Here is a 15,602-nt window from a genome sequence, read left to right on the forward strand (position 1 = left end):
TATATCGCCTCCTAAAAACACCTTCCCAGCAATGTCTTTGTGTATGGCAGTGCAGCCAGCTTTAAAAACGTTCGGTGTATAGCGCTTTCTATGGACACTTGGAGTTTTACGGATGCCCTGTTAGACTGCTAACACTGGCTGTAAGAATATATTTGGAGCAATGCATGTTTGTATAGTAGTGGAGTTGACTTTTCTCGGTGTATAGCAGATAAGCTTAAGAATTTATCCCACATTCCCCACCTGGGACGGAGTTTCCGCAAATTTCTCGCCCTCTAGTGCACCAAATGATTATTAATCAACAGCGCCCATTGTACGGGGCGTCTTCCTGAATTCAGCATATATCGTCGCATCCCATTGGCCTCAATTCCTTTTCCGCCTCTCTAGCCCACAATGGCATGCAGCCTCGCATCTTGCGCGATTACTGCGCAAGCATCGCTGTCCGAGCAATGCGGCAATCGTACGGCTCGGGTTCCGCAATTAGCGGAGATACGGCTGTCGTCGCGTGGCCGTATCAGCTAGCGCCCGTATATTTTACGGACACCGCGGATCCACGCGCGCGGCGTAGTCTCCCAAACTAGGCCACGAGGAGGAACCATCTGTGCCCGGCAGCAGCGTGGGATTCTTAACGGCGCCAGTTCCTCTGCCTCCTCGAACGATATCGTCGCGCCAGCGTGTGGGGGAACAGCTTAACGCCGATGGGCTACCACACTGCGAAGTAGGTTTACACGCTGCTGTAAGACAGAGGAGCAGCTCGTTTATAGGGCCAAGATAAAGCGGCGCCCTTAGGCTTGCGGTGTTGGCGCGGTAAACCGATCGTGACGCGTGCACGATCGCTATCGCGTCTATTTCCTGCAACCGCTAAGGAACCGCGCATTCCATCTTGGCCTGTAGACCTGTGCGCGCCGACGCTGCAGCTTCGATGTGCAGGGTGAGGCAAGCCTTAATAATGGTGGAACCACAGCCTAGAAGAATTTCTCTCATCATTTGACACTGGAGTTGACGTGTGTAACAAGCATGACCGACTAGATATGCGTGATGACCCCGAGAGGATATGCAAAGAAAAAAGGCAGACGGGTCATTATGATTGATTGATTGATTGATTGATTGATTGATTGATTGATTGATTGATTGATTGATTGATTGATTGATTGATTGATTTTTATTATAAAACATGGCGCTTCTGTCACATGTATACGATTCGGAAAGGGATAGGCGAGACGCCAGCCTTTCGCTTGAAGGATGCAAGCTGAAAACGGCGAACTAAACACGACCGAGTAAAACAAAACGAGAGTGCTAAAACACAAACAGGGCCTCCAGAACGTTTGGTATTTCATTTCACGAACGTGAAATATTTGCCACTTACTACAATGACGAAGTGCAGTCACAGAGCTTCCACTACAACAGGAATATATCTCGTCGCATTGGCGTGTTTGACCTCCCAACTAATTTTTGTTTTCTTTTAGGAGGATGGCAGGATCAGAGCAGAGCAGGGGCTCATTACGAAACGTCCGCTTCGTCAGCTGCGCATCTCATAACAATTAGACGGTCCCCATTGGCCTTGTCAGCGCCATGACAAGCTCGCTGTCAAGGGGACGAAGCAACGTGACGTCGCACTTGGAAAAACCCTCTTCAAGCAGCCGCAGATAGACAAATGAGAGTGCCCTATTCTGCGCGTTATTCGCCTTTGTCCTTTGACCGTGAGCCTGTTTAATTAAGTCTGCCCCGCCCAAGTAGTGTCAGTGTTGGTGCGTGTGCCGATCGGATCAGGCAGCCGGGGCGAAGGCGAGAGCTACGCACGAACTAACATTAACCACTGGGGGAGCCAGTGGGCAACGAGGAAAATAAGGAGGTTTAAAGCAGTTTTAAGAACTAGTTGCAAGTTCAAAATGATTGTCACCGTAGACAGTTGGGCTATGAACAGTTCAGAGTTTTCCGCCTGTGAGTTTGCGCGTGCGAGTATATGGGCGTATGCATGTCTGCACAGAACCGCGAGGCTGATGGCGACACGATTGCGGCAGAAATTTGTGGATGTTGATAATTATGCATAGCTGATAAAGGCTCGTGATACCCGCAACGCCGTCGTCTCCACATGAAAAGCCTGGAATATCTTGAATAATTTTAAGCACCGAAATGGCGGCGCATATTTTCGCGTTGCCTCTTTTCCTCCTTTTTCGACACTTAAATAGAATTAGACATTAACACTCATATGAAACATGATTGTGTATCGTGTTCGAGAAACAAACAACAAAAAACAGCTCTAGCTTTGCCTTGACCTGCGAAAAAAAGAAACGCCATATACACCGATTTTCGAGTAGAATCACTCGCATCAGATGAATCTGACAGTGACCGCGCAGTAAATGATATCGACATTCATCGGATCCGCGTGGTCTTCCAATCCCTCTGCCGCGCCGGGGAACGGCTCTCGCGTCGTCTCGCCTGCGGGCTAGCCAGCTTCCGCGTCCACCTTGAGTTCGAAGGGACACAACAAACACACGCATGCCCGCGCCCAACCACAGGGGGTGGCCCGACTGCACACGGAGACGCGGCACGCATGACTGCGCGCACCCCGGCAAGGGTACCAACTGCACGACGGGAACATGGCAGGGGCGGCGCGCCACGACCACGTCGCATACATCCTTCGCCGGAATTCGCCACGGAGCATCTGCCGCACCCGCGTACTCTCTAATTAAGCGACGCCCGACGCAGCTCGGACCGAGGCTCGCACGCTACCGCGACAGGGTCGGCCAGGGTCGCGCACGTCGGGATGTGCGCCCGAGTAAGCGGAACACAGGCCGAAGAGAAGGGCTGCACGGCGGATCGCTTGTCGAAACACGCATGCAAGGTTACCGTGTGCCGATCGTATACGAAACAGTTCCGTTATATGACCTGTTCACGTGTTCCTCAGCGCACCAATCTGGTTTCCGCACGGCCTTCTCCTCTACGAGGGAACGAAGCTGCGGGTGACGGGCCGCAGACGGCGTCCTTCTCGGGCCCAATCTATAAGAATTCATAATGCGAAAATTGCTTAGGTTTAACACTTCTAAACCTCGTTATCACAAGTGAACGCAAAGCTAGACACACAGTGTTTTGTGAAGGTTTGCCTTTGCTCGAGATTTTTCAGCCTTCAGTGTAGCTACAACTGCCGGATGATTGGATTCATCCTTCCACTTCCGCTGAACCGCAAGCACAGACGGCCCAGCCGGCGCTGAGCGATCAAGCGCAGGCGAAGCAGCTGTTTCACCTTCGCCTACAGTCCCGTGGTACCACAGCAGCCAGGCTCCGAGCGAGCGAAGCGGTAAGAAAGAAATGCACAGCTTGCGCGCCGGCGGCTGAAGGACACCCGAGACGCGATGAATGACCTTGAAAGGTGTAGCGTAGGAGAGCTTTCGCTATACTATTGTATCGCATCAGGGTCGGATCGCCACGATAGGGACTCGAACCCACCACTTCGCTCTCAGCGGCGAGAACGTTACGGCAACGGCTCAGCCACTACCTATCCCCTCATCTGTTTCTGAATACCTTAATTGTAAGGGCTACCACTTGTATTGTTTTTTTATCCCTTCAGCATGCCAGTGCAAATACCACGTAGCCACCTCCAGCCACAAGTAGAGGGGGAGATCGACGAGCAAACGCTTAGTTGATTCATCGACTGGCTGACTGATTGGCTGCCAGAATATTACAATTACACAACCTCTCGTCACCGCGTGTACATGATGCCCCTTCAATCGTGCGTGCGTGCGTGCAGTACACAGGTGCACCTCCCTGACTCTCGTTTCTGCTCGGTTTTCCTCCTCAAGGCCAACAAAGCGGGCGTCTTGAAGAAAACAAAGCAGAAGAGCAACGGCACCCCCGAGGAGGAAATCGGCGGGCGCGTCTCGCGGTCTATCGACGGACGGACGCGGTGCGTTAAAGGCTGCGCCCACGACGGCCTTTCTTTTTTTCTTCCCTTCTTACCCCCACCCTGAAATCGCCCGACGTAACGTGCAGTTCCGCAGACAAGTCGGTCGTGCAGAACACGCCAGACAGCAATCAGACCGCTGCGCGCCCTCTACTCAAGCAACAACAACAACAGAAAAAGAAGACATTCTGTCTCGACGAAGTGATCACGGATTCGTGGGTGTTTTCTTATTCCCGCGTCACGAATTTCGTGCCGCCTATTACTCTTCGTCCTTTCGTGTCCGACGAGGAAACTTCGGGGCGACAGGTGACAAGAAGGGTTCGAATCTGTTGCGTAATACCCGTCCCGGGGTTGTATGTACGAAGCGCCGTCGTTGTACGGAGTCTGGTCAGGAAAGAGGGGGTTGCCAAGCGCCTTGACGTTGCTATTGTTGTACACCCACGTTATGGACGCCGACTCGTCCGAGCTGAATGAAAGTGGGCCACTCGGATCCGCCCATCGACTGCAGAAACACCGGCTTTGCTGGGAGTGGATCCACTCCGTTCTTTTTTAACCATCACGTATTTTTCGGCAGGCGCTGCTCAAACCATTACTGCTTGTTCGATATTCAGCAGTGGACGAGACAGCATTGCTTAAAACGTGTTGCGGAGAATGCATACACTAGCCGATAAGACAATGAAGGCGTGTTTCGGAATGTCTTATCTCGGCTTGCAACTTTAGGCGTCTTGTCATTAGATGTCAGCAATTTGAATTTCCACAAACTGCGGCGGCATTGTGTTCTGTTTGTTTCATACAGCAAAAAACAGCCCTGCGAGCCCGAAATACATCGGTCTCCTGTCGAAGACTGACTGTGTAGGCGGCTACAAAATACCTAAAATCTTGGTGCATTTTATAAAATATAACGGAGGTTACTTTTTGCGTAAAGACCAAATGATTTCCGAGTATACGGAGGTGAAGGGAACTTCTTATCATGAACGGAGCAATTTTTACAGCATCATTCCCCTTCCGTTTATTGACGTCCCATGAAGAAGACGCGTCGGTAGCCCTCTTGGAAGAATCATTCCTTCCCACAGACACAGCTCTGTTTAGAGCAAATGCACTCTGCAGTTTTATCAGCGGTTATAGTAATCAAGAAATTTTACTTCCGCTGGAATGTTATGTACTGTGCTGTTGAGAACTTTACTTCACAAAGTACGTTCACTTGAATTGAACTGTTTCGAGAATTGACATTCCCAAGAGAGTCAGCTATACGCCAACCCCTTTAAAAGGACCCTACAACACATTTTTTCAGCTTTATTTCTAAATGTTAAATGCTTGCAGGGTGTAGTCAACCAACAAGTCTAGTTCTTAGATTAGAAAGTCGCGAAGTACCTCAGTCAAAAAATTACTGCTCTATGCCCACAAGATAACCTAGAAACTTGCTCAAGGAGTTTTGTCTCGTTCCAGGTCTTGTCGTTCTTCGACCGTTGGAATTACGTCATTACAGCGGTGTAGCGGCTATTGGTCGGCTTCCCTTCACTTGCAGAAATGAACGCATTCGATAGCCGCTTTAAAAAGAAAGCCACAAAAGCAAAGCAAAAACGGAAGGCGTATCTGCTGCGACGAGCAAATCGCGCAGTGCCGCTCGTAGCCGGCGATAACTGTAGCCTTCGCAGTGCTTCCAGACGCGAGGCAAAGAGTGAACACGTTTATCGAAAGTGTTGCAGGGTCCCTTGAATTTATTTCTTACCCTCCCAAGTATGTGCCGCAACAGCGGTGCGCGCGTCTATAAGTCAAGCAGCCCAGTCAAGAGCAGCGCCGATCGGCTCACCCGTTGAGAAGCGGGGCGAGCTCGTGCGCGGGGCCTTGGTCCTGGTAGACGAGGGTCTCCACCATGGACCCCTTCAGGCTGCCGAACGACACTCTGCGTTTGAGGAGGAGAAAAGTAGCAAAACGTCATGCTAGGCACTGTACCCGCACGGGGCGGCACTTACAGGTTTCTTACTGGCACCACACACGCTTTCAGGAAGAGCAGTGATAGCGTAGAAATAACTTGTGTGAAGCTTTACAGGTCGTGCGTTGTCTTTTTTTAACACGAAAGTGTTTTATTCGCGGATACACGAAGATTTCACTGACGTCATATCCGTCACGGAAGCCTGTACAACGAAGCACGCGGCCTGTAAAGGGTGCCCCCCTGCCCATGGGGTGTTCTTGCGGGGAAGCAACCTTTAGTACTAAAGCGTGCGTTATGCTTAGGGTTTTTCGCTTTCGGGTTTTATATTTTAACACGAAAGTGTTTTATGTCTCGATACCCCACGATTTCACTGGTGTCATATCCGTCCCGACTCACGGAAATGACGCCAGTACACCTTTGCCGAAGCGACCCGCCAGCAAGACGTTGATCACCAAGCACACCCAGAAGACAGCGGCCGACCCGCAAATAATGCTCAGCTGCCGATTTCGCTGCACATTTCACTTTCGTATTTGACCGATTCCTATGACAGAGGAATCAACCACAGTTCTTTTTTTTAATGTAAACCATGCTTCACGATTTCGTCACGATTTAACGGTGTTTCTAACCGTTCGTGCAAAGCAGTTGTTGAAGATCACCCCCCGCTGATTTCCGGCTACAAGGCAAAAGGGAAGTGAGGAAGTAGAGGCCCCTGCCTCGTGCAGAAGCGTGCTCTATCATTACCTAGATGTTTGCTATTCTGTTCTGTCATTAAACCCTTCACTCCTTTGCTGCGGCGGCAGGCCGGATGCCCTGCTAGACAGCTATGTCTTCATTCGTGATTTTTTCCTGGCAATTCTGTTATATTCAAAGATTTCTTTTTCTTCTCTCAATCTTTTTCTCTTACTTTACTCTTTTTATCTCTCTAGAAGAAACACGATTACAGCCTAATCATTAAAGCTTCTTGGCCAATCCCCCGCGTGGGTACGCGCCATGATTTAAGGGTCCAACCAACCAACCAACATATGGTCAGTGGAGACGGTCCGCCGGTCTCTCGCGTTACTAACGCAGTGAAGGAAGCAGCGCCTGAGCTGGCAATTTGGCCTTTAAACATAGAATGGTGGATAAATCGGAGGGAAGGCAGGGGAGAGGAGGAACGGGAGGGAAGAAAAAGTTGGGAGGAAAAGGGGGAGGTACGGTGGAGGAAGCGAAATCAGTTCGTCAGTACAAATCTTTCCCTGAGGCAGGTCGCAAAGTGCCCACATTGCAAAACAGTATTTTTGTGCGTGCGGGGAGGGAGGGAGGGGGGGGGGGGGGGCGTGTGTGCGCGTGCGTGCGTGAGATTTCGCCTCGATTTATCTAAATGAGTGCACAACACGCAAAATGCAAAGCTAGATAATCGCAAGGCTCGCCTAATTAGACCTCGCTATTGTGGCACGAGCGATGAAACACCCAAGAGAGACGTTGCGAAGCTTTTCGGTGTGACGTCTGCCATTCGCATTCTTTGCTCCCGCGCTGACATTACTCCAATGTGCGTAGCTCGGCAGAAGCGCGCACACATAATGAGCTTCTTCTAGCCGTCCGCGTGTGTACGCCGCATCAGCTCAGCGCAGATTCCCCGCCCAGCGTCGTTGCGCGTGCCATTACGCGTGCGAGGCTCAGCGTTTCCCGAATAAACGGACGACTCAGCCGAGGGGCGAATAAAAGGCTGCCAGACGCAGGCGGCGTCGCACGTACTTCGCCGACATTTCTGCTGGTACGTGCGCAGGTCGCGACAACACCTCTCAGCTTGGGCTTGCCTCATCTACGCCCCTGCTTTCGTCTCTCCTCGTAATTGGGGACTTCTGGCGCACTTAAGCGGCTTTTTTAATGAAGATTACGTAGTACTACGAGCCCCCGAAACTCTCGGCGTGCCTCCCTCTGTACGAACATTGGTTCCTCTTCCATCTGAAGCGCTCCTACTGAAATTTAGATCTGTCTTTGCCTGTGTGATGAAGGCAGGGGCGGAAAGTTCGGCCGCCGCGAGAGTTGACGGATCCGCTTGCTCCATTCGTATTTAGCAGGATGATGCAGATACGCCTCGGCTTGGACCTCAAGGTACGACTGAAGTTTTGATTGATTACGGGGGTTTAACGCGTCGACACTACACAGACGGTGAGGCGCGGCGTAGTGGAGAGCTCCGCATTAATTTTGACCACCTGGGGATCTTTAACGCGCGCCGACATCTCGTACACACGAGCGTTTTCGCTCTTCGTCTCTATCAGCAGAGCGGCCTCAGCGGCCGGGAATCGAACCAGCGTCCTTGGACTCAGCAGCACAACGCTTTAGCCACTGACCCACCGCGGCGGGTTCCCCCTGAATTTTAGCAGAAATTCGTGAGTTTCTCGTGGGAATGATTTCTGGCCTACAGCCACTCACCGGGAATCATACCAGGCATAATTTTAACTCGACAGTGCTGCAATGCACCAGGTCTGAAGTTTCATTTCGGGACCTCGGTCGTCATTTCCTAAGGGGGCAAATTAGAGCAGAAACCTTGCGATTTAGGACGACGTAATTTACCCTGGGTAGTGTAGATCGATCGGTTGCCCCCCGCTACGCCACGACGCGTAGCCGAGGCACGTTAGACCCTAAATATGAAGCCCGCTCTTAATCTTACATCCCGAGAACGCTTAACTCTCCGCAGTACCAAACATGAGCGCGACGGGGGTAGGTTTCGCGGGTTAGCATGAAAGCCCTTAATTACAGTGCGAGCAAATATTCACCACATCTTTATTTCATCGAGTAAGAATAGCAGAAAATCTTCAGTCAATCGTACTGTGGACACCCAGTGCGTTTATTCAAGAAGCTTGGCGGAGACACCGCGAGCAGGCTTCGTTGGGTTTTACTACCTGCAATCTGTTGGCCGCCGAACGCTCGGTGGAAAAAGCGACGGCAACGCGCTGACGCCGGCCTCGCTGATAGCGCAAGTCCTTTCCGCGCGAGCGACAAGTGCATACACACTCGCGGCGAGATCGCGTCGCCTAGGCACGTTTCGGCAAGGCTGTTGCGTAGCCCGTGCCGGAGGCGTTCCGCAAACAGCCGGCGGGGTCGTGAGCTTCCCGTACCTGCGTGCGCTATGGAGTGCTGGCGGATGCCCTCGCGCTGTTCGCACCGCTTACACACACGCAGCTGACGAGAGCTCTTTCGAGGGCTCGGGGCAACTGCTAAGTGCAAATAGCTCCCAAGAGAAAGTCAGCCCTCGTGGCACACTGCGAGCTCAGTTCTTGAGTTGCGGGTTGATTTCGACCATACGACTTTCCGCTGCTGGCGAGCCAGACGCAAATCACGTGTCCTTCGGACTGTTGCAGGCACGCGCGAATGCGAGCTCTTCCGCGTGACTCCAGTGCGTTATCCGAGCATGAGTCTGCGGGAATTGGGTGTTGCCCACGCTTGCGCAGAGAGGGCTCTCAACTTGGGAAGGCGGAACTAATTTGAGTTCTCGCTGGCGCTTTTAGCAGTGGAGCTGTTTGGGCTTGAGCTTGGTCCAGTGGCGTTAGCAAAAGAAAATACAAAGAAAAATGAACTGCGCCGCCTGTAAAGGGTGCACCACCGCAGGTAGGGTATTATAACAGTGAAGCCTGCTTTCGCACTTGCTGGGGTGTGAGCACAATGGCCATATGCGTTTCCGCACCGCTTATTCTTTCTTGGACGACTAGAATGCAAAAAAAAAAAAAAAAGTGCAGCTTGCACTAATGGGGGCAAAGCTGCATAAACAGCGGAGTTTGTGGTCGACCCAGCTTCTTCCCCCTTCGGATCCGCTGTCGCTGTGCGGGCGCGACCGGAAAGTCCTTGTAAAAACCTGCTACATTTGGCCTCACCCCTCAGCACTTAGCCTATCCTAGCAAGAGTACGGCAAAACCGAAGAAAACCTAGCAAAGCATAGCAACAGCTTGATGTGACACAGTTGGTACAACATGATCAAAAGTTTTCAGGCGAAAAAAAAAAAAAACGCGGACACCAGAATAAAACGAACAAGACAAATGAAGCGCTTCGTTTGTCTTGTTCGTTCTTTTCTATCGTCCGCGTTTTTCTTGCGCCTTGAAATTATTGAGCAAAGCCTAGCGAAACCTACCAAAACTTACCAAAAGTTAGCAAAACCAAAAGAAGCTAGGTCGGCCGCCAGCTTCGCTGTTTCTCCAGCTTGCACCACTAGTGCGAGATGCGCCAATTTTTTTACGCATTTACGCAGGCGGACAAAAAATATGAGCCTAACAGAGCTGATTTGGCTATCACGTATCGCGAGGGCACTGTATATTGTGCGAAAAAAATTCATGATAGCGACCGATAGCTAAATATTCTTTGCCAAAAAAAAAAACGAAACTACGCCGACGGCCTATAGCAGAGACTAACAAACCGTGTATACGAAACGGCGTTCGTTCTGCAGCCAGCGGTAAAGTATCGTGCCGTGATGTCAAGGCCAGACAACAACAACAACAACAAAAAAAAAACAGGAAAAGAAACAAGAGCCTTTTTAGCTTTTCCCCCCCAGAAAACTATAGGTTTGATAAGCTGTGGAGCGAAATCGCCACGTGTTCTTCCAACCAAAAACATGACCTTTGTGCAAGTGATACCCGATTCAGCTATCTGTCCTCTGTTGCCAGGGGCGTAGCCAGGAATTTTTTTCGGGTGGGGGGGGGGGGGGGGGGGCGGCGGTCGACCAAAAGATGGGAGGGGGAAATTTGTAGACAAGGCGAAAGGGATTAATGCGTTTCCTTATCAGCTATGAAGTACAGTGGAGCACGATTTCAAGGTTATCGCGCCAGCATCGAGCGGCCAAGCGTGCCACCGGCCTACGGTTTCGTTCGGAACCATGAAAATAAAGATTTCGCACTCTTATCTCCCTTGTTGGCTGTTCCGTGCTACAACAATAGCCCGAACGACTGACTTGCCACCGTTTGGGTTTCAAGCTTTACATTCGTTGTTATCAAGCACAGACTTGGTTGCCTTTTATCTATGCCGAAGATAACGGAACTGGCAGGGAAGTATTGCTAAAGCTGGTGTACTCTCTGCTTCATTTGAAAGAGTAGCTTTCCCGCGATAACCTTCGAATCGCAGTGGACTGCACGTGCGGCACATTCGTATATTATGGCGGTGAATCCAGCAAACGTGCGTCTTCGTCCTTAAGTAATTGCCTTTTTGTTATTTTGTGCTAGTAACGTGAATAGCGGAACACCTAATTGCACTGCTGTTGAATGTTGAGCTTGTTGCACGTTTCTTAAATTTCATTCTATTTCTAGCTGTTAAATCGAACACACATGGCTTCAGTGAACTTCCGGTTAAACAAATACAGAATGCTGATTCTAACCAAGAGGGAGGTCAACGAAACAATTGAATAGTGCCAAAAAGACAAATCTCTGCAATAAAGAGGATTGTACAGTTTTGTTGATGTGGAGGAAATACAAGATGGGCAGAGCAATGCTTTTGATACAGCAGAAATTATGGAACTGCAATAGTCAATGAAATGCGATGTCGGTAGAAAAATAAACATATCAAGGATTGATAGTTGACTGAACAAAATACAGTGACATGCTCTGTCATGTTATTATCCTTTGCACCAGTGTAAAGACATGGAATGACAAGCTAAAGTCCAGACCACATGTATGCCTATATGAGGCTTTTCCTGCTGTTCCGCCATTTCCCGGCTCTGCTGTTCCGCCAGCGAAACAGCGGGACTGCCTCGATCGGCTCGCGGTAGGTTCCCGGCGCAGCTCGGTGTATCCGGCGCGAAATGCAGCCGGGCTACATATGTTGGCATGTACAGCATCTGGAGCGGGTACAGGGATGAGACGTTGACGTAGCCTTGTTTTCAGCTTTATATGAACAAGAGTGTCCTTAAAACTGCAAGTTCCGCACCTTCAGGCGACTCCAGGCGGTTCTTCAGGCTACTTGAACTGCACCCCAGCATGGCACGAAACATTTCGGGGGGGGGGGGGAGGGGGGGGGGGGCACGGGCCCGGTGTGCCCCCCCCCCCCCCTTCTGGCTACGCCCCTGTCTGTTGCAGAGCCATTCGAAGCGACTAAATGGGCGTCGAAACGGCTGGCAGGATGAACTCCTGTCGCCGTGAAGCGTGGTGATGTACTAACTATAATGTGTGCACCACCAGTGCTGCACCCGTCTGCCATTACAACAAGACATGAGCCGAGATGCCGAGCCAGCATTCGACCCGAGATCACTGTCGACCTTCTGATGACCCAGGGAGCACAGAAACTTTATCTGCCATGCTCAACGCGTCCGATGTCCACCACGACCGAGCCGCAGCGACAGCCGAGTTGCACGCGCGTATACATACACCCGTGTACGTATACGCGACCCATACGCCTTTAATGATGCCGCCGCGGGGGTGTTGAATGTCCGCTCATGTGACTCACGCCTGGCAGGGGTCCAGTCGTGTATACGTATAAAGGACGCCTCTATCGAGACCCGCGGGGGGTTTCCAAGTGACATACGCGCGCTGTTGTCTCTTTGTGTTCGCTATCGCTATTCGAATGCCATGCGTCGCGTCCGGCCTCCGCGACTGCAGGATCGCGGATCAGCCGACGCCGCGCTCTTTTCTCGCTTCCACGGCGCGCCTGAGTGTTTGTGAGCGCGACGAGATCCGAGTCGGCATTTCCTCTGCTTCGACGCCTCGCAGGGTGCGTGGGAAAAGGAAGGGGCGAAGAACGCGCCATTGGTCGCCAAAAACGCGTGTGCGGCGCAAGGCTTTGCGTTTATGCATTAGGCATTAGACCGAGGAGGTCCTTGAAGTAGCGGGAGAGTTATCGCGATAACCGGGACGCCACGGAAGACGCCGCCTTGATCGTGCATTGCATGCCGAGTGGTAGGAGGACCGGCAGCCAGTTCCCCGCTAGTAGTAGTGGTGTGCGTGTACGCGTCTCGCTCGCACGAGCGTATCGAATGGAAGAGGATGCACTTGTGTTACGACGGCGTTCTCGGCCTTGTGACAAGTGTTTAGCTCAAAGGGCCCGGTGTAATTACCTGAGCACGTGGCCATACCTTAAATTTGTGTTGTTTTTGTACGCACGAGAAGTCGCGCTATTGTATTTGAGGTACTAACTGTATGGACTACATTATACGGCGTTTTTTTACGGTACCTTCAATCAGCATTAATACCCCGAATAAAAAGAAAAAAGAGGTTCCTTACAGTATTGGCTGAACACGCTGCATTAACCTCCACAAAACTACAGCGACACCCACGCAATATTGAACGTTCCAATACAATAGCTTATTTTCGCGTACGACTTACAGGCAATTAGTTTAACCAAACAAATTATATCAAAACATCACCAGCCCACGAGTGCAATGAAAAATTTCAGCAGCGTATTTTCTACGTGGTGTGATTCTTTGAGCGCGGATTTTAACCAGGATCTACGTCCATTTTGTTTCGTCGTTGTCCAAATCTGCTTTGAAAGAATCTGAACATAAAACACCTACAAGCCCGAAGATTCGCATTGTTTTTAACATAATTATGGCCTGATATCTCATGTTTCGGTTGGCGCAGTAATAAAGCCCACAACATCAGCCAATGCCGATCAATCGATCTTCGGGGAGGGGCTCAACGGTCTAAAACTCACGCTTGCTTGCCACACTCTCCTCCCATTTCTACTCAATGCACTAAATAGGAATACGTGATAAATAGGACTACTAAGTAGGACTAGGCGCGCATTCCAATAAAAAATTGATCACCATCATTCAAATGGAGCAAAATTCACCTTCACTGCCAGGTAATCCCGTGGTTCAGCTTCACCACGATGCCCTCGATCGGCCAATTCATGCCGCCACCATACTGACGCCGCGCAAAAACACGTTTTTGAGCCAAACTGTATGCACGTTGCAGTCATTCGCCGAGTTTTCTTAAGCGGCGGCAGGAATTGGCCAATCGAGGGCATTGTGGTGAAGCTGAACCATGAGATTGTCTTAGACTTCAGCACGAAGGAACGCAAACGCACTCTGTTTACAAAACAGCAGGTATTCAACCCCCCCACCCCCCAACACCCCCACAACACCCACCCAGAATGATTTCTACACCCCCCCCCCCCAAAAAAAAAAAAAGGTTCCACAACCACGAGCACCCTGCCCAGGAATTTATACACACCACCAACAGCCCCCAACACCTCCCCCCCCCCCTCAATGAGAATTTCGACACCCCCCAAAATCGAAATTCTGCATAAACCCTTGCAGAATAGTCAACACGCACGCACGCACGCGCGCACACACACACACACACACCTGTGCGTCTTTGTGTGTGTTTTGTTACATGTGTAATCTACTCTCAATTGGTCCAATGCTCGGAAAACAAGTGATCTGCTAAGAAACAAGCTGATGCAAGTTCAAGCAGAAATGGGAATGCGTAACACTTGTTCGTCCTGCGTTCTGAACAGGCAGGCCATCAAAAACTACTCGGAAGTTCACAGAAAAACAAGTTTTATTTATTCATGCACTTCCATCGAGTGGTTTATTATTTTCATCTGCGCAGCACGCAACAAGACAGCGTTTCCTGCTTTCGGCACGCTACTCTGATATAACGACGCACTCACGAAAAAATAAGCAAACTTTTCGGCCGCTTTGCAGGTAAATTTGAAATTCTGAACGTGCGCGTATCTTTTAAAAATGAGCGTCGCCGCGAAGGACCCACGGCGCGGCCAACGGAATTCGCGCGCTCCAGCGTTGGCAATAAACGCCGGCGGGGGTGAAAGGATTGTAAAGCTCGGCCAGCTGTTCGCAGCGAACGACGGGCGGTCTGCGGGAAGCGTGGCGAACAGGTGCGAAGCGGCCGCTGGGAGGGAATCCCACGTGTGTGTTCGACAGAGCGGAAGTAGGTTATTGAAAACAGTGAGGGCGAATGAAACGCAGCTGCTTTTTGTGTACAAAGCAACGTGGGAAGGCCTGAAACGAGCGGCAACAGTCCTGAGCAGTATAGGCTGGGAATGAACTCCATTAAAGGGTTGGCACACGCGTGCAGCATCGGCTTCCTCTCCGTTCTCAGTTTATTTTATTTTTTACAACATGGCATCGTTTGTGCAACAGACGATACCGCGGTTTATTGGCGTCCGTGGCCGTCCAACGTAAACGATGTCTTCTGCGTTGTGAGAAGTCGGTGGCGGAAGCCCTGTAATCCCGCTCCGGAAAACGCCTCTCCAATCGCGGCTTCACAGCAGTTATTTGGAGCTGAAGGCCATCGCATATAGACAATAAGGTGTATCGTAGCGATGTGCACCGAAAGATCGCTGCGAAATTGATTGATTGTGGGGTTTAACGCGCCGACGCAACGGAGGCGATGAGGCGCGCCGTAGTGGAGGGCTCCGGATTAATTTTGACCACCTGGGGATCTTTATCGTGCGCCGAAATCTCGCACACACGGGCGTTTTTGCTTTTCGCCTCCATCAGAAAATCGGCCGCCGCGGCCTGGAGATCGCTGCGAAATTCGTAGCGAAATTAATGACGTGGAAGTCATGGCTATCACATCTCGCGAGGGCCCAGTATATTGTGCGAAAGAAATCGTGAAAACGGCGGTTAACTAAATGTCCTGTGCCAGCTTATGCTTCTTCCTAAAAAAAGCACAAAAATCACGAAACAACGCCGAGACTAACAAACATCGTTTTATGAAAAAGTATATTTCTATTCAGGATGGAGAGTTGCGCTAGTTGGTACATAGACATAGTGAAAAAACAGCGCGGTACGACGAAATTCCCAAAATACAGAAAGCGGAAAGGACGATCGCTGTCATCCTGTCTCGT

The 15,602-nt window shown here is 50.7% G+C and overlaps 1 protein-coding gene across 1 annotated transcript in view; it reads right to left on the reverse strand.

Moving 5' to 3' along the window:
- Positions 1-15,602, reverse strand: part of LOC144159415 (uncharacterized) — a 113,089-nt gene that overhangs the window by 77,977 nt on the left and 19,510 nt on the right. The window contains exon 2 of the mRNA XM_077690888.1: positions 5,709-5,801. Within this exon, the coding sequence (XP_077547014.1) occupies positions 5,709-5,801 (93 nt within the window). The remainder of the gene's footprint in view (positions 1-5,708; positions 5,802-15,602) is intronic.

Source organism: Haemaphysalis longicornis, unplaced genomic scaffold (assembly GCF_048455015.1).
Source record: "Haemaphysalis longicornis isolate Haplotype H1 unplaced genomic scaffold, Haemaphysalis longicornis Haplotype H1 scaffold_10, whole genome shotgun sequence".
Classification (NCBI taxonomy): domain Eukaryota; kingdom Metazoa; phylum Arthropoda; class Arachnida; order Ixodida; family Ixodidae; genus Haemaphysalis; species Haemaphysalis longicornis.